Source organism: Ailuropoda melanoleuca, chromosome 15 (assembly GCF_002007445.2).
Source record: "Ailuropoda melanoleuca isolate Jingjing chromosome 15, ASM200744v2, whole genome shotgun sequence".
Lineage (NCBI taxonomy): Eukaryota > Metazoa > Chordata > Mammalia > Carnivora > Ursidae > Ailuropoda > Ailuropoda melanoleuca.
In genome coordinates, this window is record NC_048232.1 from 10,136,514 (window position 1) to 10,159,830 (window position 23,317).

The following is a 23,317-nucleotide window of genomic DNA, read 5'->3' on the forward strand; positions in this document are numbered from 1 at the left end:
TTTAAGATTTTAGTTGAGAGGGGGCGCCTGAGTGGCACAGCGGTTAAGCGTCTGCCTTCGGCTCAGGGCGTGATCCTGGCATTATGGGATCGAGCCCCACATAAGGCTCTTCCACTATGAGCCTGCTTCTTCCTCTCCCACTTCCCCTGCTTGTGTGCCCTCTCTCACTGGCTGTCTCTATCTCTGTCATAAATAAATAAAATCTTTAAAAAAAAAAAAAGATTTTAGTTGAGAGAACATGAGAAGGGTGAAGGGCAGATGGAGAGGGAGAGGGAGAGAATCTCAAGCAGACTCTGCAATAAGCACTAAGCCTGACGGAGGGCTTAATCTCATGACCCTGAGATCATGACCTGAACTGAAACCAAGAGTCGGAGACTTTAACCAACTAAGCCACCGAGGTGCCCCTCTAAGATTTTCATTTAGTTATTAGTGTGCTTGGTCATTTTTTATAATCACATGCTTTTTTCACTTTTCAAAGCCTTTTAAATTTCTGCAGACATCTTAAATGTGCTTCCTTTCCATTGTGTGCTAACAAGTCCAGTATCTGAAATCTTGGTAGATCTAAATATGGTATCTAATCTGTCTCTGCTGCTGCTTATTCTTGGTACTTGGTTTACTTGTATATCTTCTGATTTTTTTTTCCTGTTAACTATCTTAGGCTTTCATTTCTGGGAATTCTTTGGGGGTAAAAATAGGTCCTTTCAAGGATGACTTATATTTGATTCTGAAGATGATAGAAGTACAAGCCTGGGGTCACTCTTAAGTTCCAGACATGTGAGTTTTTGACCACTCAGATTAAATAAATTCACATGAGGGCTTAATTATTGTTATCAGAGAAGTTGCCCTCATCCTACTCAGCACTGAGTTTTGAAACAAGCAGTTTTCCCTATAGTGTGCAAAGGGGGGGTATTCCTTGTTCATCCTTAGACAGATTGTTTAGCCTTTTGGGGTTCCAGACTTCTGAGGGGGGGTGTCCTGTCAGATGCTATACGTCAGATGAGCCCTAGACTTTCTGGTATTTCTTAGGTACTGGGATGCTTTGACTAAAGCCAAAATTTAGGTGGTTCACCAAATGCCCTTAAAGAGAAAGCTGCCTTCAATGTAGTATATTCCTTCTCTGGGTTCCCCCTTTTCACTTAAGGCCTTGATTTCTAAGTGTTCCCTACTAAGTTTCCAGTTACTGATGTGATTAACAGCATTTTTTAAAATACCTTCTTAACCATTTTAGTTTTTTGAGGTTTAGTTTTGTTTTTCCCACTGAGAGTCTCTCTGGTGACCTAGACCACTTAACTACCGCAAACAGAAGTCCCCCATCTGGGCTATTTCCCATGGACAAATACATTTAAATCGCGTCAGTCTACATGTGATAGCCCTCACCAGACTGTTGTGCCAGGGAGTAAGTGGTAAAAACTAACTCTAATGCACGTTCTGATTCTAAACCAGTAATAAAAGCTTGGAGAATTGTCACACAATTTTAGGTGACACCAGGGAAGTACTTCTAGAACAGTAATATGAGCATATCTGTGCACCGTTTCCCCAGTGAAACCACCAGTTAGAACTAGTGAAAATTATAAAAGTCAACAACTTACGATCTCTAGACATTGTCCTAAAAAGGTACACAAATGGGAGACATTCTGGCAAATGTTCTGGTAAAGGAATAAAGGAACTTATGATTTTCATAAGTTACATTTGACTGCTAAAATTGTTATAGCGTATAAAAGAATAGAAACAGTATACATTACCTTCAAAGTAGTAAAGGGGAAAATGGAGTGTGGAAAGAGTAATAATAGTCCTAAAGGAAGGCAAGAAGAGGAAAAAATATAGGCAGGACATATAGCACAAATTTAAAAGTTTCTACTGAAAGACTTAAATTATGAGGCTGTGGTTTTTAAAACCTGCGCATATTGATTATAAGAGATACAGGTGAAATATAAACAAAAAAGCAAAGCAATAGCAAAAGAGACACCAAAAAACCAAAAAAATCTGGTGCTTTTTTTTCTAGCATCATATAAAACAGACTTCAAGGTAAAAGAGGAAACAAGAAGATCACTACAAAAAGTTTATTGCACCAGAAGGTAGAATAATTTACAAACATCGATGCAGTAGCAACACAGCTTCAAGGTGTATTCTAAAAAATGTCCGTATTTACCTGGAGAAATTGACATACGGTAGTAATAGATTTTCACACACTTCCTCAGTAACAGCTCAGGCAGACAAAAAAATAGGACTTTAATGTAAATGTTCCCGATTTTAAAAATCTATTAAGAGCATATTATGAATAATTTTATGCTACTATAAATCTGATAACTTAAATATACAAGTTCCTAGAAAGCTATGACTTAATAAAACTGAACAGAGAAGAAAAAAGTTGAACAATCCTATTTATTAAAGAAACGTAATCTGTATTTTAAAATGATCCCATGAAGAAATATCAAGTCCACGTCATTTTTACTGGCATATTCTCCCAAACATTTAAGTTACAAAATAATTTCAAACTCATACAATTTATTCCAGAAAATGCAAAAATAAAGGCACTCTCTGAGTCATTTCATGAAGTTAGCAAAAATTTATTAGCAAAACTAAAGACAGCACAAGAAGAGAAAATAAATGCCCATCTTACTCATACACACAGGTGAAAAAATCCGAAACAAGATATTATCACATAATGAACCCAAGCAACCATTTTTAGAGCCAAGGAACCACAATTTTTAGAGTTGCATACTGAACTATATAGAGGTGAGATGACATAAGGTGTGAAGTTATGCCTTAAAATAGAGTAAGTTGCTTCTCAAATATTCTAGAATATGGATCTGAGTTTATGGGAGTTTGTCATGTTATTGTCTCTTGTGTTTGTATTTGAAAAGCTTCCTAATACAAAAGGACAAAAAACACTGATGATTATATAAGAGAAAGAAAGCACAACACATTATGAGGTGTCGGAAGCTAACGCTTGTGTGAACAGAAATGTGACGAGGTGGGAAATTCATTTTTTAGGTATGTGATCTGGCCTCATCTGGAAGGGACCCCAAGCTAGGTGCATTTCAAGCAGTACTCTGTATGTGATGTCTGAAGGCAGAACAAGGATGAGCTCCAGCTGAGCAGGAACATTCCAGAAGGATGGACAAAGTTCCTGGCCATCCTAGACTTCGCAGCCAGAAATGGACCAGGTGCTTCTTGTAGCACTGGTTAGAGTTCAGTTTAGCTTTTACTTCTGTCACCAGGATAAAGGGAAGTGATGTACGTGGAAAAAGTCAACAGAGTGTAAAGCTATACAATTGTATACAAATGTTAAGATACTTGAAATATTATTTACAGAGAAGCCATTATAAGTGTAAGAGGGAAAAGGGAGTGCAGCTGCTCAGGGAACAGTCTGGCAGTTCCTCAAAATGTTAAGCATAAATTTATCATAGGACCCCGCAATGATAAATTATCATAGGACCCCGCAATCCCACACACACACACTCCAGAGAAACAAAAACATAAGCTGCAGGAAACCTTGCATACAGATGTTCAGAGCATCATTATTCACACTAGCCCAAAAGTCGACACAGTCAGAATGCCCCCAGCTGATGGACGGCTAAACAGAACAGTGTTTCCGTACAACAGTGTTTTACTGGGCAGTTAGGAAGGGAGGAAGTACTGACTTGTGCCGCGTGGACGGACTTGGAACATTTTGCTGAGTGAAGGAAGCAGTCACAAAAGATCACAATATTTATGATTCCAGTTCTGTGAACTGTCCAGGCGAAGCAAACCCATAGAGACCGGAAGTAGAGAAGTAGGTGCCAGTGTCCGGGGGAGGAAGGGTAAGGAATGCGTGCTAATGGGGTTGGGTTTCTTTGGGGGTAAGAATATTCTGTTAGATGGTGGTGCTGGCTGTATTAACTGCAGGTAAAACCCACTGAATTGTATGCTTTAAAGGGATAAATTTTATGGCGTGTGAATGACATCCCAATAAACCTACCTAAAGGCAGGGGAGTGGGGGGGTTAGTTAAGAGAGAGTTTGGAGCAAAATGGTTTTATCTCCTACCCCTTCTCACTGTTACCATCACCACCTGGGCCCTGAAGTCTTCTGTCAAATTCAGGAAGATGTAGGATTTCTTTTTTCAAAATTTCGTTGAGAAAAAGTGCTGAGTCTGAAGCAGAAACAATGAGAGCCCCTTACTCCCGCCCTGGTGCGCCGGTCCCTGCTGAACCCGGATACGTCCATGGCCTGGAGGACTGAGGCTCCTCCTGCAGCTAACGGGGGCGGGGGCAGCCTACCCAAGACAGCCCCCTGCTCGCAGTCTCACCCCGACTAGCGGGCACTGAGCACAGACGCTGACCGGCAAAACAGCGCTGTGATGGCTTTTTCCCATGACCACACCGCACTGGCCGAAGGGCCACAGGCGCAGTCCCACATGTCTCTCGTGGCCACAGCGGGAGCGCGGCTCTGGCCTCTGGTGACTGATCCCTGGCTCCATCCACTGTGCTGGGGACGATTACTTGCCTGGCCAGTTGGTCTTCACTCATCCTGTGCTTTCTCCCCGTTTTGTCTTGTTTTGTGTTTCAGTGGCTGCTTCGACCCCCAACTCCACTGCCGGTGCAGCCATGAACTCTCTGACCTCTCTGGGGACTCTGCAAGGACTGGCGGGAGCCACTGTTGGACTGAATAACATTAATGCACTAGCAGGTACCATCAACAGTGAGTATTTGCTGCTCTGGTGGACAGCCTTCCCCCAAATTCTCCCCAGAAAATGGTCAGCCAGTAATGACCTGCAAGGAGACGGAACAGGGAGAACTAACACTCGGGGTGGAGGAGCACATGCCGTGCTAGGCGGATGCTGCCTACGCTCGCTTCGCCTCCAAAACCGCCCAACCCTCACCGCCCCGGTCTCTTCCAATACGCAGAATGTGTAGCCGTCCATAGGTTTCTGTGGTTGACAGATAGTTGCAGGTTTCACGGGGTGCTTTGGGGTTGGTTGGGCTCTCTTCTTCCGAGAGGCGGTATGTTTTAATAGAAAAATGGACTAGAAGTCAGGATGCATGGGTCCAGTTGCAAACCTGCAAAAGTCCTCAGCCAGTGCCAGCCCGCAAACCCCAGGCTTCAGAGTCCCCCTTGAAAACTGAAAGTTCTGGATTAGATGATCTAGGTGTCCTCTTGCTCTAAAGATTCATGACATATATAGAGAAGGAAAAACGAGGCCTTGGAAAGAACGAAATAGAGCAGAGCGAGGAGCCCTGCTGGCAGCAGTAGGGAGTCTGTAAGCACCCACAGACAGGACTCCCTCCACAGCGTCTTGGTCTCTGAAGAGGCGCGTGTTACCGTGGCAAGCTGAGGCAGTCAGGCAGCTGGCTCACAGAATCCCTTCAGCCTGAAACCTAGCGACCCACTGGAGAACTCTAGGTTCTGTCTTCACAGCGTGCCCGTTTCTGCCATTTTGGATCTTGGGGTGGTGGGGGGAGGGTAGAGATAGTCCCCAGACAGAGAATAAGTCCTGTTTTAGCCTTGTGCTTGGCACTGGCTCCAACACTGGGGGAAAGAGATCCTCCACGCACAGACGGGACACCTCATTTGCCTTTCCCTCAGTTCAGTCCCGAGTCGAGAGTAGCCCAGCCCACGAAAGCCCGAAGAGATTCTGATTTGGGGGCCCAGTTCCCTGCCATACAGCCCGGGCGACCCAGTGCCTGCCCACTTTCAGCTTTAAGAAAGGGGTCCTTGGCAAGTTGGTTTCAGCCATAATCCAAGAAGTGAACAGTTTTTAAGGGGTGATCAGATGATACAACTTTTTTAAAGCAAAAAAATCCCAATAATTCTATGCTTTAAAATCTCAAAAAGAATGCCTTGTAGTTTATTTGGTAAAAAGGAATCTAGAACTTACAAATTTTCAAGTTTTATTAAACACTTTTATTCAGATGCTCTGGGAAAAACGAAAATTGGGACTGAGTTTTATTGGACCGTAGGCCAAAAAAGAAAAAAAAAAAAAAAAAGATTATTCCTTCCAGATAGGATAGGCTCGATTAGCAAACAGTACACGAAGTGGTAACCATGTGACTACGGAATGTTTTATTCCAGTAAAACCGCCTCCAGCTCCCCAGTTTCCAGTGGCCCAGGAGAAGCCCTCATTGCCTTGACTCCTGTTTCTGACCTTGTTCTGCAGACGCTCCAACCCACTTCCTTCCCCTCGGTTGCAGACAAGTGTGTTTGCACACATCCCTTCATGCTGCTTCTCTTGCCCCAGGACCTAGTTCCCCTAAAACAAGGACTTTGATTTGATCGCCTGCCTGTCCTGTCCTTGGTCTGCAAAGTCACAGGCCAGTGGGAACGGCTGTCCTCCTCAGCACGTGCTCATGACCGCTGTGTGCTGTCTCCCGTCCGTGTGGTCCTGTCTCTCCATCCTAGTCTCCGCTGGTGTCTTCCCATCGGTGCCGTGAGGGACTAGCGAGGGGCTCTGTGAAAGGCCGAGAAATCAGGACTAGTTCTTGTGTGGGCTCTGCGTCACACAGATTTTGCTTCTGGCAAGGACTACGGGCTTAAATTGTTTCGTTTTCTAAATTTATTGCAATTGGGGCATGACAAGTACGGATAGTTGACAGAGAATTGAGAAGGTGTCTCGTTTCAAACAGCCCCTACCAGATGGGGAACCAGGAAAACGTTTAACTGCTCATTTACAGAGATCACGAACAAACAAAACGACATTCCTTCTGATTTGGTAAATGTTACTAGCTACTTAACAATCCCAGCATTGGCTTGGAGCTGGTATTTGTTTCTTTTCTCAAATACCAAGAGGAAACTGAAATACATAGAGTATCCTCTTCCAGACCACTGTGCCCGAACGTGATCGTGCTGCCTCGTCCTACTGGATAGTTCTCAAAGAAGGTACTCAAGAGATGGTTACCCGAGTAGAGGCAGCTTTTAAAGTAGTTGGCCACAGCTTCATGTCACTGCTGTTTCCAGCCCTACTCCGTCCCAGGAACAGTGACTTGCTCCTGAAAGAATTCTCTGGTTGTCCAAATAGAGCCATCTCTTTCCCATGGACAAAGGAGCCAGGAAGAATGTAGGTAGATGGAATCCAATTAATTCCCAGTTAACTCATCTTTGTGTAAATGTTACCCTCTTCACTGCCAGAGGGCCCTTCTCCTCCTCCCAAAATGAAGTTGTGGTTAGAAGACAAGTAGCTATATTAAACCGCTCAAATTTGATATCCCTTCTCTTCCCTTACACATTCATGAATGGGGGGGCTTAAAAAAGTAAAGTAGAAGCCTAAAGCTAAAAGCAAAAGTTGCCGTGATCAGAAGTAAGGACTGTGGGTGATTCACTAACAGAGCTTTCACTTCTGGATTATTTGAGTGTCCTCAAGACATGTTTTGTACATAAGACATGTTTTGTACATCTGAATAAAACAGAATATTTTTTGCAGATATGTCCACCCAAGAGTCTGTATCTGACTTTATGTGTTTAAATGTAGGTCAGGTGACATACTTCTTTTTCCTTGTTCACATCCTGTTGTTCTTCCAGATGACTTACCATCTAGTGCTTAAAATTAGGGTTGTCAGAATATAACCAGGCACAAGTGCCTGGTAAATAGCGTTTATGGAAATACAGCTGCCCCTGGGACGACACAGATTTGAACTGTGTGGGTCCACTGATAACGCAGATTTTTTTCCACTAATACAGTAGGGTGCTGCAAATGTATTTTCCTTACGATTCAGGAGTCAGGATATGCACTGACTGTCCACAGACCGTGTGCAAAGACCCTCCCTTGCTGCGATTTGCCACGTCTGTCATTTTGTTCCTCGTCCAAACAGCATGCAAGGGAATTTAGATTTAATGGAGTCAAATGATTGAGCCATTTGGCTTTTTTAAAGAAAATCCCCATTGTTTTAAAGGGAGGCATTTATTCAACTTAACTTTCTTCAAACCTCTGTAAAAGGTGTCCGAAGTTTGTACATGTAGTCAGCTACCAGCAGCTGAATTGACAAGTGTTATCTTTGATATGATAATTATTTAATATAAATCTTCCTTTGATGGTCCTTCAGATTCCACCAGGTAATCATTATCTATTCTACCCTGGTGTTGGCAGACACATACCCCACAACCTCCAGGAGCGTTTTGGTTTTTAATATTCTCAATGCACTTGTCAGAATTTGTACCCTTATTTTTTGCTCAAAAGGATGGTCATACCACGGAGAAGGAAAGGCCGGGGTGGAGAGCCCTTGCCAGTCCCCTCTTTGGCATCAACACCCCTTGGTGCCTCCAGTACCATTTCCCTCCCCCCACTCAGGCAGGTCAAGGCAGCCACAACCACCTCCCGCACGCATGCATCACCTGAAGTCAGCAGAGCCCTTCAGAAAGCAGATTTGCCCTCAGATGGAGTCTGAAAACACGGCCAAGCACTGCAAAGTGCAGGCACGAACAGAGTGACGATATGCTGGAATGTCACACAGTAGGGCTGCAGGCCTTACGATGACTCTAGTCCGGAAACCCATTCCGTCTTTCAGGAGCACTGAAGTTCATTCTGCTTCTGTGTTTCAAGAGGGGGGGAAAAAAGGCGAAAAGGTGAAAAGAGAAGAAAATTCACCTACCCTGGATGATTTTAAAAAAAAACAAAACAGAAGGGACATGTAGCACAGAGGGAGGGAGTCAGGGGCCGCAGCGACCCCTGCAGTGAGACAGCGCTCCTGTGTCTGGCCTCTGGAGGGGCTGCAGAGCACAGAAGGCACACTCCGAAGGCTCTTACATGGCAGGGCCTACAAATTGCCAGGCCCTGAGCCAACAACGTACCAGAGATGCGGGGCTCTACCGGTCCGGTGATGGCGCAGAGCGTCCGTCCTCAGCTGTGCTCCGAGCAGCTCTGTAGGCTGCGGTGCACACCTAGGCTCTCACGCCTTGGGGTAGAAGGAGAGTGGCAGGTGACCACTCACTCTCCTGCTAGAATTCCTTCCCACACAGGGATCCAGCTTTCTAGACTGCTGAGCCCCATGGCGTGATCGTCCGTGTCCCTAGGACCTATTCACAGCCTGACAGAAGCAAAACAGCACTGAGCTGTGCCCAGCTCTCCTAGAGTCATTTGACACCCTCCTCTCCCCCTTCTAGAAAAGAACCATGGCTGTTTCTTTGCATTCGCACAAATATTGGGAGGTGAGGGTAAAATAAGACGGAAAGGAGAAAAGCGAAATTACTCCCCACCCTTCAGCAGCTAATACCAAGGACGGAGGAGGAGAGAGGCCTGAGTGGGGTAAATGGGATTAGCTGGTGTCTGAGGGGCTGTTTAACTAGGAGGACACACTAGTTCCAAGCTCTTTAACAGCATTGACTTGAATGACCAAAAAAATTAGAGAATAGACTCCCCCACGGTAAGACACTTAAAGCAGAGTCCAAAGGACCTCCTGCTGGCCGGCATCTCTTCACCTTCCTCTGTATCTGCTCGATCTGCCCCCAAGGCTTTCCTTTTTCAGGAGGTGGTCATTCCCTTCTCCTGTCCTTCAGGTGCTCCTCACCGCCCCCTCCCCGCAGTGCGGTGTCTGTACTGAGACCGTCCTTGGTGTAACTTCACCCAGGACCCACTTCTGTTCCCACATGCCCCCAGGAAGAGTACCAGACTTGAGGCACCATGCATTTCCTCTGCTGTTAGGCCGTAGTCCAATTCATATTTTGTATGTAGTCCTTTTAACCTAAGAGAAGAACTTAGCAGAGTAACAGAGGCGTGCTGAGAGTGAGTAGAACATTCCCCCCGCTGCTCCATCTTCTGTGGAAGGCACACAGGAACACTGGTGGGTGCTGACGTGATTCTGGTACTGGATTCCCCTGTGTCATTTCTAAGCATCCTTTCCTGGTCCTCTTTCCTCATTAGACTCCTTGCCAATTTTTTTTTCAGTTAGTTGTCTCTGCTGTTTTAATAGCCCTAATCCATAGCACTAATCCATTCGAGTTTCCTTAATGTTTTCAGTGAGTTCTTCCCAGAAACAGATCTTTAAATGTTTTAATATAAAGGCAACTAAAGGCAATTATGATGTCACCTCTTCCATTTCCTGAGTTCATATGAAAGTTAGCACTCTATATAAAGTATTGCTTGTTTTGACTCAGTACTCAGGGAAAATGTGGCACAGTCAGCAGCCATAATAGAGCAAAAGAGCAGCCAGGATACGAGAAAAAAATCAAAGTGTGCTGGCCTGCATCCAGTTCCCATCCGTGGATCGCCAAGTTCCAGCTTACAGACACGGGGTCACTTCAGTGAAACACACGACATGGAGCTCTGTCAGGGGTGCACACTCCTGTGACCCGGGACACAGATTAGCATTTGTGCATGTGTCTGTCTGCTGCTGAAGTTGGCCCCATTCTGTTTTGAGCCCTTCCTCCTAAGCAGCCTCAGCTCTCTGCAGTTAGGGTTAGGGCCCCCATTTTTTCCTATGCTATCATTCTTAATCAGCTGGACAATTGTTCCTAAGGGCCTAGTCCCTGATGACATCCCTGAGCTGTTTAGGGGGGCGGGAAGGGCAGTGCCCACTCACGGGCTCTCTGGGGACAGAGGTGGCCTCCGGGACCATCTCGCCAGCCCGCTGAGGGAGACAAGTTTTATCCTTCTCCACAAAAACCTGAGCCATCCCACGGCTCCTCAGAGCGCCCAGGAAGTGGATTTAAGTGCACAGCTGTCACAAGCCCCTGTCACGCATGCTTTCTTACATGCTTCTGGGCTCGACGAAGGGAAAGGCTTTCATTACAAAACGATACCAGTACTTGCCAGTAGCATCGTGCATGGGATTACGATGTGTTGTGTAACTAGTGCCTCCGTGAAGTTCGTCACTGGCCTTAGGGAGTGACGGTATCATCGCTCAGGGGGCTTGGGGGGTTTTGTTGTATGTCCACCATTGTGACATGTTACGTCATAGTTTCGTGTTACCTCCGTGTCGGTTCCATCGGTGTGCTAGCTGCATGCACTTGCTGTTGTACTTGTGTCAAATGATTCTCTAACTTCCTTTGGAAAGCACTAATGAAAAGTGCTATTTCTCTTCTCTATTGTTGGGTTTTTTGTAAAGTTGCTCAAATGCTCTCAGGTATGGCGGCTCTGAATGGAGGACTTGGCGCCACGGGCTTGACGAATGGCACGGCGGGCACCATGGACGCCCTCACCCAGGCCTACTCAGGGATTCAGCAGTACGCAGCCGCGGCACTGCCCACTCTGTACAGCCAGAGCTTGCTGCAGCAGCAGAGCGCCGCGGGCAGCCAGAAGGAAGGTAGGTGCTGGCCCGGCCGGCGGCGGTCACCGTAGAGCAGGGCCCCCAGACACGAGATGGAGCCAGTACCCGCAGAGAAAGCCATTATTTTATTTCTGCTCTTTATGGGGTGGTTTTTCTTTCATCTTTTGGGTGTTTTTTTTTTCTTTTAAGAAACCTAGCAGGACTCAGCCATTGGTCTGAATCTTCTCTCCTCTCATCAGACTTGTACTTCTTTTATCTTGTAATTTTTCATCATCTTTTCATTTGCCTCCCCTGACGTATTTCTCACCCACTGCTTCTACACAATTGCCTAGTAGTTGCTGCCCTCAAAATCCTGGCAGGACCCCGCTCTCCCAGGTCAGCAGGGACATCAACCCCTCCCTAGTGGAAGGGGTCAGTCGATGGTCTTCCCAGGCATGTCCTAGGGATCTTGGGCGCCCCCCCCCCCGCCCCGTGGCTGGTTAGCTGGCCCCTTCGTAGGCAGTGGTTTCCAGGGTAAGGCTGAAATCCACCATCAGGATCAGCTGGGTCTGTGTTGAATCGGGGGTCTTCTGAGGAAGGAAGCACGTGATTGATGGTCTTGCTTCTCTGCCAGTGAAACAGAGTGAGTCTCAGGAAGTGAATGCTAAGAATAAATTCAAGCTAATTATAAAACAGCTAATGAACCAGTGCAAAGAGGGAGAGCTTTTCTTTTCCTTTCTTCCTTTTGGTCTCTTCTCCTTGCTAGAAATTGCTTTAAAGCAGGCCCTGCAACATGATATTTATTCTCTCTCTCACCTGTTGGGAGTATGGTGGAAGAAGCTAGAATAGGAAAGTATTGCTGAGGACATTTTTACAAATTTCTTCCCCTTCTCCTTTATCTTCATCCTACGTTTCCAAACTCTTCTTGTCTGCATACTTAAAAATGGTGTTCTATAAGAAAGCAGTATCTTTACTTTGTAAAGTTGTGAACTTTAAAAGGGACTCAGCTTTAAAGATAGTCTTGTAAAACAAAGCTTTGTTTCCATTTATAAATAAGAGATTGTTAAAAATGAAAGAGATATGAAAATCCAAATTCTTCATTATTTCAACTTTTCTTTACTCTTAGCTGTGACTGTTAGTGTGGATTTTTAAAAACCTGCACAACTGTTGGGGCAACTGTGTTTCCCTAGACAGGCGGAGACCCTACATCGTAAATACCTTACTTTCCCAAAGAAAAGCCCACATGAGGTCCCTTTGTCTGGGGTCTGACTACTGTGGTGACTGTGGTAGGAGGGGGTCTGTGAGATAACGATGTTCTTAGGAGAGAACATAAAAGCTAGTTCCCTACAGGATTCTTAAAGAATATTGGCCACTTCTCCATCGTCCAGCAGAGCCTTAGCGCAAGCGACGTGATGTGTGTCGCTGAGAAACACCAGTCACCAGCGGACTCGGCCTGTGCTGGTGCAAGGATGAAGTGTGGGCCCACAAACAATTTTCCTCTGTTGTTTACCACAGCGCACTGCCCCACATTTTCATGCCTTGACTTTTTGGGCTTGCCTGTGCCATGACTAACCCTCTGGGATTAATGTGAATAATGGCCGCCAACCCCAGATTATTGACATTTAGGTATTGGGGCATGGTTTAGTTTTGATTTTGTGGTGGTGGTGGTGGTGGTGGTTTTTGGTTTGCTTAGCATTTTTAATCATCTCCCACCTTCTCATACCTCTCTTCTGATCACCTTCTCTTCATCCAGTTGATGTGCGCTCAAGAACTTTAAATCGTCTTAATATTAGTTTAACCACAATATAATTTTCAAAGCAGGTTATACTGGAAAAGGGAAAAAAAAAACCCTGATGAATTCCACAAGTAAATAGACTTCTAGATTTTCTGCTCCATAGCTTTGTCCTTTAGTTCAGAGAGTTGAAAGTCAAGTTGATGCGTTTCCTCATGTACCCTAGTATATATTTTCCCACAGGAAAATGAGCCAGGGTGGCTTTGTTTTTTTGTTGTTGTTGTTTTAAAGTGGCTTTGATATGTTCCCCAGCTAAATCTTCTGAAGGGCTAGGGCAACCCTATCGACCTCAATCCAGGAAAGCTGACCACCTTTCCTGTCACTCCTGAATACCCTCTGATCTCTTTCATCCCTTCTGTGTGCCTTGATTTGCAGGAGGCAGTCGCGCACACACAACTAGGTAGAGCCTCGGGAAGGCCACCAAGCAGCTGGCAGTGCTGGCCGTCAGCCACAGCTAGCCCCCGTGCTCTAGGCTAGACCAGGTGCCCTGTGAGAAATACACATTGTGAGCACCCAGCCAGCTGGGAGCAGCACTCTAACAGAGAATGCTAGTAAGCTGAAATGACAGGTACTGGGAGAGGTCCGAGGAATCCATGACTTGTCAGGTTTTTACTAAAGGGAAAGGTGAGGTGGACACACAGGCGGAACCCTCAAAAACGTGTTTTTGCATTTCTACCCTTGGTATCTATGGCAACAGCCGCCTTCATTGCATGGAAGAGAGGTTTTCCACATCAAGTCACCTTTTTCTCCTTTTAGCGTTCACGGTTTTGGCAGTTTGCAAAATCAAGGTATTTCTGGGTAAACGGAGGAGTCTGGTGGCACTTCTACTAGGAGATGCTGGTGGCACTTCTGCCTGAGAAAATGGTGAATAAAGGACAGAGCCTCCTTAGATTGACCTTTTCCAATTTTCTTGGTACGATCGGAACGTACAGCGTTCTAGAATGCCAGGACTGTGCAGGCGTAGCCAGTAATCTGACAGAGTGCATTAAACTGCATTTTCTTCCCAGGCTTCAGGAGTTGAGAGTGGGCCCCATAAATCCTCATTTGTACATGTGGCTCTTTTGAGGGAGCGTGAACTCTGGACACACACAGCCGAAGCTGTGCCTGGCCTAGTGGCGCTTGGAACATCCCTTTCCAGTGTTTTGGTTTTGCACCTATTCATATTACATGTTGTTTTTTTAAGAATTTTTTTTAAACCAGGAAACATTTGGGGACCCGAGGCCTGCAACCGTGTCCCTTGAATTAAAGATTGCCTCCTTGGCACTGGAATGTGGCTCTGTCCATAGGAACTGTGAGCAACACAGGTTAAAGTGGTGATGTTGACACTTAAATACTTCGTCTCTGTGGCTTCAGAAACCTGCCCCCAGAAGACATCCTTGGGAAAAGTCCCACACGTTAGAACACTGTTTTTTTGTGGGAAGAAACTTGGTTTGACTCTTCTTTACAAAGATGTTTTTATTTTTACAAAGTTATTCTTACCCCAGTTTTCCTTTTCTTAGATGCAAATACTAACCACCGCCACCACCCCACGCCCCACAGGAACCCGTTGCAGCCGCTCCCTGGGGTGTCTCAGGGCGGGCAGCGGCTCTGGTTCCTCTCCCCTGGTTGTCAGTTAAGCTTCCAGGAGTCAGCTGCCAAGGTTACTTCACCAGTTTTGAGAGCACCCTTCCCTCCCAGACACCACGCCCAGAACTTAGGACATCCTAGAGACATCCAGCTCTGGGGCCTCTCCAGAACCAGCAGGGGAAGATCTGTAACTACCCCAGGCAGCCTTGGACCGGGAAAGCCTCCCTGCCTATTTTGTATTAAATGATGACCTCCTATCAGGTCATTCAGATTCCCTCCTTCTCAGCCTCAGATGGCTCTTACGCACATGGCTTGAGAGATGGGGGAAGGACATGGGAAGACAAGGAGAGCTTACCTCTCTAACCGGTATAGCTAAAAGGACCTCCCATACTCCGCCCTTGCTTCCTGTTTCTCTGGAAAGTGATGGCTGAGAGTGAAGAGCATTCATTTCCAAGGCTAATCCCCAGTGGTATCATTCCTATCACGGCTGTGAAACTCTAGCTACCTATTTTTCCCTGCCTTGACTCACTGCCAGTCATTTCTAATAAAAATGATTATTAGACTGTGTGTTAAGAGATTTGGCAAATCAAAACTGGATGGATAATTAGGTAAATGATTGAGAAATCCAAGCAGCATTACTGCTATATCCATTATTCTAAATTGCTGCAATTTGCTTAGAATACACAGGACACTCTCAACTCCAAGAGATCATATATACATACAACAAAACCCAGCCGCCCAGGAAAAACCCAGCCTGCATTCTCCCCCCAACCTCTGCCCCGTGGGGCTCACCCTCACCCCCATGAAGAGGAGACTGAAAATATGTGCACTAAGCAAATGAGAGCCACAGAAGATGATCGGTGAAAAGACAGCTATTCCTGACCAGTGTGTCTGGAAATCAGGACCATCTGAAGGATAATTCCCATCTTCAAAGACATACCAGCACTTGGCATTTATGCATCTATCTCATTCCCTTCTAGCATGAGAGAGAAAGGCAAATGCTTAGCCTATCTGTTGTTAAAGCATTCCTAAGAAGAGGCCTTGGGAACTAAGAAGCGAAGAATACCTTACTCTGATTTTTTTTTCCTCTTTAGGTCCAGAGGGTGCAAACCTCTTTATTTACCACCTTCCACAGGAGTTTGGAGACCAGGACATTCTGCAGATGTTCATGCCTTTTGGAAATGTTATCTCTGCTAAAGTCTTCATTGACAAACAGACCAATCTGAGCAAGTGCTTTGGTATGCAAAAGACACCAAGCCAGAACATTACAGTACATTCCCAAGTGAGGAGTCATGGGAAGGAAATGTAAATGGCGAATATTTGAGAAGTCCAGATAGGGCTTTCCCTGGGTGGTGCTCTTTCCTGGTTTTCTGGATCCACGTAAGCAGATCGGGCAAAGTCATTTAATCAAAAGCAGAGGAAGGGGCTATATAGAAAGGAAGGATCTGGGAAATGGAACTAAAGGCCCATGCACGAGAGAACGCTGTGAGCTGTGTTGTCACAGTGTCTTACTACCCCACAGAGCAGCAGCGGTTCCTTCAAGCCCCGTAGCTGTTACCACACACCCGAGCAGATGGAAACACAGTTAACGGACTGCAGCGTAGTTGAGGCTCTCCTGATACAGGACAGCACCGCAGACACTTTGCCACGAATTCCGTAGCTTTCTAGGATCAGGCGGCTTCGGGCACTTGTGGATATGGGTGGCCCGTTGTGGGGAGGCTTCCTGTGTTCTCAGAACCCTTCAGTCATGCACATACCTTCCCAGTAGGGGTGCGGGGAGTTGAGGTCTGTCATCATCACGGGAAATGCTGCATTACACTGATTACGAGCCGGAATTTGGGGTGATGGGCTCCGCGGGGCTTGCCTGAGTGGCTGCAGAGCCCAGGAGATGCAGGCACTCCGGGAATGCTGGAAAACCCCGGACCTCAGTGGCCTGGGCTGTCGTGCCCTCCTTCCTCACGCAGCCCAGACTGTGCCTCCTAGGGCAGTCTGTGCTCCCTGAGAGAGAGAAGCATGCTCTCCACTTGCCCTGATGTTTTAGAAGCAGGAGCACAGCATTCATTAAATCTGCTTCTTGTTTTGCTCTTTTACCCCTTTGGTCCCCAAAGTGGTTTAGAGGCTAGAATGTTCAGAGTATAGATTACTTGCTTGGCAAGTTCTGGCCCAGTCTGAGATCGAACATTTGCCTTCGTCATTCCTCCGATCTAGTAATTCATGTAGGTAGTGGGCAGTAACAGTGGAATAGACCTGAGCCAGAGGAGACACCAAGGGAACCATATAAAGAAAAACATCAAAGGTAGTAGGAGTGAGGGGTACTCAAACTTAGTACTTGGCTCACCGGTAAGGGGCAACAGGTCTAAAGAGAATGTTTTGGCTTCTAAAACCCCATTATCGTCACGTCTTTCTAATCTCTGTGCTATCTATCACCCAGGAAGGTCTGAAGCCTCTGTTGTTGGGGGAATTAGTATGTCAACCATTTAAAGTCACTATTTTTACCCAAGTGGAAAGGCAGTCAGCCTGAAGCCATTTCACTCTCGCTGCTGCTATGACAAGTACATAAACCCCCTTGTGACGGTTCACCGAGTGAAATGCAAAGGGGGTTGTTACATGAGGGGGGGGCGGAGGGGGACGTCGGTGGGAGCTTACCACTTGGAGCTTCCCTGCGCGAGGTTTTACGTTCCTGAGCCAGACTTTCACGTTCCTCATCACGAAGCAATGTCCTGGGCTTATGTGGAGATTGGAAAAGGATTGTGCTTCAGGGTCTGATTTTGAGAAAAATACTTATTGCCTTGGAAAGAGATTATATCGGCCTACACACTGTCCAACCAAGGTGTAATAATACAGGCTGTACCTGTGAGTGTCGGCAGACAACTGTATTTAGCACTACTCACTGTTTTCCGTTTTTATCAAAAGCCGCAGCATCCCAAACCTGCATTTCTCAGTGAGCCGGCCTAATCTGGGGTGGGGGGGTCCGGGGTTTGCTAATCTTAGGTAGCCCATTCTTTACGCTAACCTCTTGGCCAGGTTTCATTATCCATTTCACCCTTGACCCATTTCCATTCTTTAATCATCTTGCTGCTTCTGGATAAAGACCTAGAAGGAAAGGAGAAAATCAGAGCCAAAAATCTTGGATTCAAGAGCACATATACTGGGAATTAGATTTAGTAAAAGTCTGTACCACCGGTTTTGCAATACAGCCTGCCGATGAAAAGCTTTTCTGCATTATACCATATACTCATTTTTATCAGCTGAGAAGGTATATTTTAAAGGTATATTTATGTCCTGTTCTTCCTCCTCTAGTTTGTAAAGGAATTTTCTCTTTGGCTTTAGACTTTAATAACAGATAGTTGAAGAAGCTTAGTATAGAACCTTCTGAACAGCTGATGTTGAGAACTCAAATTCACCAGTATAATAGCTTCCTTCCAACACCAGAAGTAGGGACAGTACACGCGCAACGCCTTTACCTTGGCATTAACCAAAGGAAGCTTTGCGTGCACCTCCCACACCACCCCCAGTGTTAGAGCAAACTGTGTGATCAGAATTCCATTTCTGGGTCTTTGCAGAGCATCACTGGCTCTTTCTCAAAAGCACGCCCTCCCTGCCATTTTGGTGGTGTCAGTACAGAGAAAGATACTGGGAAGTCTGTGAGGTTGGCTCTTAAGCCCTAAGCTGTTCAGACTCTTTATTCTGAGGGTATAATGTAGCAATTTGCAGGCTGTTGAGCGCAATGGAGCTTTGAAAATGGAAGTTGAGATGATAAAGGGCCAGCATTTCCCTTAGGCCCCTAGGTCCCTCTCAGAAATAACTCCAAAATGTTAAAAATCAAGTACAAATTATGCTAGAGTTAATTCACTAACTGACCCCATCCGACAGTCGAACAGGTGTGGGCTGTGCAGATACGGATGGAGAACTGGAATGAAAGTCAGGGTCTCTGCAGTGTATCATTACCAGCCCTGCGTTTACACCTCCGCTGGCTGGGACACGTGAGCCTCTGGGGACCCCTCGAGCCCAGAGTATTTATACCTCTGCCTCCTTGAGCACCGCGTCTTAGGTACCAGGGGTTCTGTCAGAAGGATTCCAAGGGGCTTGAAACACAGACAGACTTGACTGAAATCAGTAAACAGACGAGGAGTCTGAGAGACCGAGATTTAGCTTTTCACAGAGGAGGGGTTTCTTGTCATGATACCAAATTCCCAGCCCCACCGGCTTTTTTCACTGCTGCTCAGTGGATGTTCCCGGGGGGCCGTGGAGCACACCCCGTCCATCCACAGCAGGCACACCGCGAACTGAGCAGCGCTGCTCCCGCCCACAGGCCGTGCACGCGCTCCCCACCACGTACTCACACTCTCCAGCACCCCCGCCCCCGCCGCCCTGACGACGTCCTGCTCCGTCCTGTCTGTGCCGCTGCCCCTCCATGTTGATTGCCACTGTCCTTCCCCTTGTGTCTTCCAGGCTTTGTTAGCTACGACAATCCGGTATCTGCACAAGCTGCTATCCAGGCTATGAATGGCTTTCAGATTGGCATGAAACGCTTGAAGGTCCAGCTGAAGCGCTCCAAAAACGACAGCAAACCTTACTGATCCTAAGCCCAGAGGCTCCCTGCTCTTATTTTAGCTTTCTTAGGGTAAGTCCCACAAGCCAGCCTGTTCTCCACAGGAAAGGCAGAGGAGGACCACATTGCCAACTTTTACCAAGAGAGACGGTTATTTTTACAATAAGGCCTCCATGTCCCCTCCCCATCCCCCCACCCAGTTCGCCATAATTAAAAACTTGGGCTACCTTGTTTCTATCGAGTAAAACTCCTCTTCCAGTTGTGCCACTGTATTCTCCTTTGTTTTGCAATTTGAATCTCCTTTTACTTTTTTGTTTTGTTCTTGTTTTTTGCTTTTTTTTTTTTTTTTTCCTAAAGACAAACACACATAAATGACATCTTGAGAATTTAAAAGGCAAACAAAGGCTAACGTGCAATTCTAACTCTGAGACCCCTGGTGCCCCAGAGCACTGCCTGGAGAATTCACCCCTCCTGTCCGCGCCCACCCCCCTAGGAGGGCGCCAACTGTTTAGAGGTTAAGGTGGTGGCCTAGCGCGAGAGAGAAGCCAGGAGAAGCACTTAAAACAATACAAACATCTTTCCACTACATTTGGTTTGTTTTAACAAGTAGGATTTTATTTTAGGGTTCAAAGAAACATGACATTTATCGGTCAGATTATTACACTGGTTGTCTATTTTGTTATTGTTTTATTTTAGTTTTTAGAAAGGATTACTGTACAAAAAAGATTTAGAGATCTGTTTCTTAAAGCTACAGGGTTTAAAAATAAAATAAAAATGAGTGAAAATACTTGATGTTTCTTGAAAGATAAATTTAATAATAAATAAATAATACATAAATACATAAATAAAAAAGAAAGCCACAGGCCTGTAAATTTTATTTGTAAAAAAAGCATTTCTATTTTTGTACAAAATTTTTACTGCCTCAGAAATAATGGAAGTTATTTATTGCCTATTGTTAACTTATTGGGTACGTAAAGAACAGTTCTCTGTGCTAGCTAGATCCTTTTGAAGTAGTCTCTAGAGGAATCGTTCTAGGAATGGGCTTTTTTTCACCGTTGAACCCTAGGCCTACAGTTCATGCTTTTCCCTCTTGTTGTTCGTATCTGTCTGACGATTTTGTTCGTAGCTTCCATGATCTATCTAGTTTATAGTTCGGTCGTCTGACTCTTCCCGCATATGTTACATCCGTTGAAACTGGATCCTCCCCCCTGTCCCTCGCCAGCCCCCACCCCAAAACTCCCGGAATCCATCCCCTCTCCTCCTCCGGATGGATTCTCTTGGGGTTCCATTGTGCTGTGGATAAAGATTGTAAGAAATGCAAATTACGGGAATGGCTCCTAGACTCCCCGATGACCTAAGATTTGCATTAGTTTTTCTCCTGCACCCTTAAGAGTGATTTTGTTGCTGCTGCGTAGATTCTGTGTAACTTTTTACTCTCCCTTGTTTTCTCCCTAGACATCTTCATGCCCGTTAGTTCACCGTTTGCCTAGCATGTCCCTGTGGCGTCTCAAAAAAAAAAGTTTCATCGTCCCGTCATTGTTTCTGATGTCTTTCTGACCTCACATCACATTTGGTTCTCCTACTGACCTTTGATCTAGTTTGACCTTTGAAATTTGCATGTGACCTCATCTAGCTATGAATTCTGGGAAGTCAATGTGAAAAACATTGCTGCATTCATGCAAGACTGAAATTTATTATTAGACAAATTAATTATAGAAAAAAAACCTGTGGCAAAAACGTTTCTTTCTTATTTTTTTTTTCTTTTCATAAAACAGACTTGAAAGTATTATACAGGGATTGGCATTCTTCCCGGTCACTGGTAACAATAGCAATATGTGTCCAGGGACACAGAATGTTGGTTTCTAACAGACTACTTCCAAAAACAGTTTGAGAAAAAAACTGTCTGATTTTAAGTCTCTAGAGGTCTGTAATAGTTTTTACATTTTTCAGGCAGTGTAAAGTTTTTTGATAAGGCCATTTTAGGTGGCTCACTTTCTCATTAAGATATATATATAGAACCACTTTTTGTAGATTAGTATAAGAAAAATATTTACCCTGTTTTGGGGCAAATGCTACCTATTTGTGTCACCTTTTGCTGAACTGACTCACAGTTAGACAATCCATGGTTTAATGCACATGAAATTACCTATATTTTATACTGTTTCAATGTACAGGAGAAAGGTTACTGTAAACTGTGTTATGTTGGTGCTTCTGTGAATTAAGTTGTGGTTTCAATCATGAGTCTTATGGTCTTAATGTTCTCTGTTGATAAGACAAGTTTAGAATTGGTTTACTTAAAGAATTTCAAAAAAAAAAAAGTTTGCTTAAAAAAAAATTTCATGTGAGGGGGGGAAAAAAAAACCCTATTCCAGAATAAGTTTTGTGTTGGCTTGTAAAGCATTGATGTCATTTTTTTTTATTGTGGACTATTTAGATGTGTTTGTGTTCAGCAAAATGTGATTTTTTTTTCTTTTAAAGAAAAAAAGTGAAAATATATAGTGCCAAATTCCAAAGGTACTTCCTTCCTAGAGCTTCAGTGTGTTTCTTGTGAGAAGTAATTTGATAACATGGGTATTTTATTATGTGTTTTGTATAAATCCCTAATATTTAAAAAACAAAAAACAAAAAAAAAAGGTTAAAAAGTTTGTTAACTTGCTATCCTGTGGTCTTGTTGCCTGAAATTGTTATTGTTTGTTATTTCTCTATGATGTTTTTTGTAAGACATTGTATAAGTGCCCATGTCTCACTTTTTTAACCGCTCTGCACATCAATGCTGTGACGGCAACCTCACAATGTATTTCCTTCATGATATATGGAAACCTCTAAGGTGAGAAAGTTTTGAACTTCTAACCCTTTCTACCCAGAGCTGTCTGGAGCGTTGGTAACTTTTTATACCATTGTCATTTTTGTTTGTTCCAGGGTGTTTCTAATTTGGAGCCCCCTTCCCCTCCCGCCCATACATCTTTGAGTTTTGTCTTTCCTACTTTTTTCCCCCCACTGGTTGAGATCCAAAAGAAAAAAAACTCCACAAAACAAATCTGAAGGGAAAAAATATACTTTCACCCTCTCCATTTTTCCATTTTTTTTTTCTTTTAGTTTTATTTCTGGTCATTTAAAAAAAAAAAAAAAAAACTAATGTGCTGCTGAAATTCCTTCTCCGGTTTTAATTAAAAACAGTTGATTGGATAAACCTTCTAAGGGGGATGGTAGGTAAGATTCAGAACCTACATTAACCTTAAATTCTAAATGCTTTTGAGATCAGGTGTAGGGTATGCTCTAGCTCAGAATATTTTCACATACCTTCCAGTTAAATGACTTTGTGATGGGGTAGTATTTTGAGGGATTTTGTTTCTTAGTTTCTAATCACCCACTGTGCTGGGCATTCTCTGATCCCAGGAGATACCTCTAATTAAGCAAGGTATCTGGGGTTAGAAGCTGATAGTCCTTTCTTTCCCTGCCTTTTTGTTAATTTTATTAATTGAAATCATTGAAAGGGGACTGACCATCTAAGTCCAACTCTCTTCTTTATCACAGTTACTGACCAAACACCTAGCACCAGACCCTGCTGCCACTCTGTAAAGTGCCACATTACTTTGACTTCGACTTCACGTTGAACAGATCTCTTGCTGTCTTGACAAACCCTGGTGTCATCCCTGAAGCCCCAACACAAACTCCTGCCTTTTTGAAAGCAGGCCCTGGCAGCTTCTTTGTCTCTAAAGGAGTTCAGAAACTGCTGGCTGCCTTTCCTTCCTCCTTTTCCCACTCACTACTCTGTTCATTTTAATGTGTGTGTGGATGTGATAGCCCTGGGATGGAAAGGACTAGCCTCTAACGATGCAAAAAAAAACACAAAACTAAACACAAAATAACAAGTTTCCTTCTTATAGCACATGCACTTACAATGAAATGATTTGTATTATCCTCACACGTGTTTACTACTGCTGGGGCCTTCCTTCATCCTTTGAGGGCTATTTTGTACTTCCTGCAGCCATCAGCTTAATACCAGGAGTCCGCGCACATCTCTCTCACACACAGCATAGGGTGGTTTGTGGCCGCACAGCACACAAGAGAACACCATCTGAATTTCAGACTGTCCTCCTCTCCTTTCACCCACCCGCATCTCCCCAAGGGGAGCCTGAGTGCCGCTGACAAGAGGCTCAGGACGGGCACTTCACACTGGGTATTTCTTATTTTGCAGGTGACCAAAATAGTACATTTTGGGGGAAAGTCTTTTTTTTTTTTTTTTTTTTTTC

General features: G+C 44.8%; 1 protein-coding gene across 10 annotated transcripts in view; it reads left to right on the forward strand.

The window, feature by feature from the left end:
* CELF2 (CUGBP Elav-like family member 2) overlaps positions 1–22,923 on the forward strand; it is a 397,972-nt gene extending 375,049 nt beyond the window's left edge. For 4 of the 10 annotated variants that reach the window (XM_034643776.1, XM_034643778.1, XM_034643780.1 and 1 more), the window contains exons 10-13: positions 4,550–4,681; positions 11,014–11,211; positions 15,607–15,750; positions 18,965–22,911. In XM_034643776.1, coding sequence (XP_034499667.1) covers positions 4,550–4,681; positions 11,014–11,211; positions 15,607–15,750; positions 18,965–19,092 — 602 coding nt within the window. In that variant the 3' untranslated portion in view covers positions 19,093–22,911. Of the gene's footprint in view, positions 1–4,549; positions 4,682–11,013; positions 11,212–15,606; positions 15,751–18,964 lie in introns of all 10 variants that reach the window. The other 6 variants (XM_034643773.1, XM_034643775.1, XM_034643774.1 and 3 more) reach the window with 6 other exon arrangements.
* The last annotated feature ends 394 nt before the right edge of the window (positions 22,924–23,317 follow it).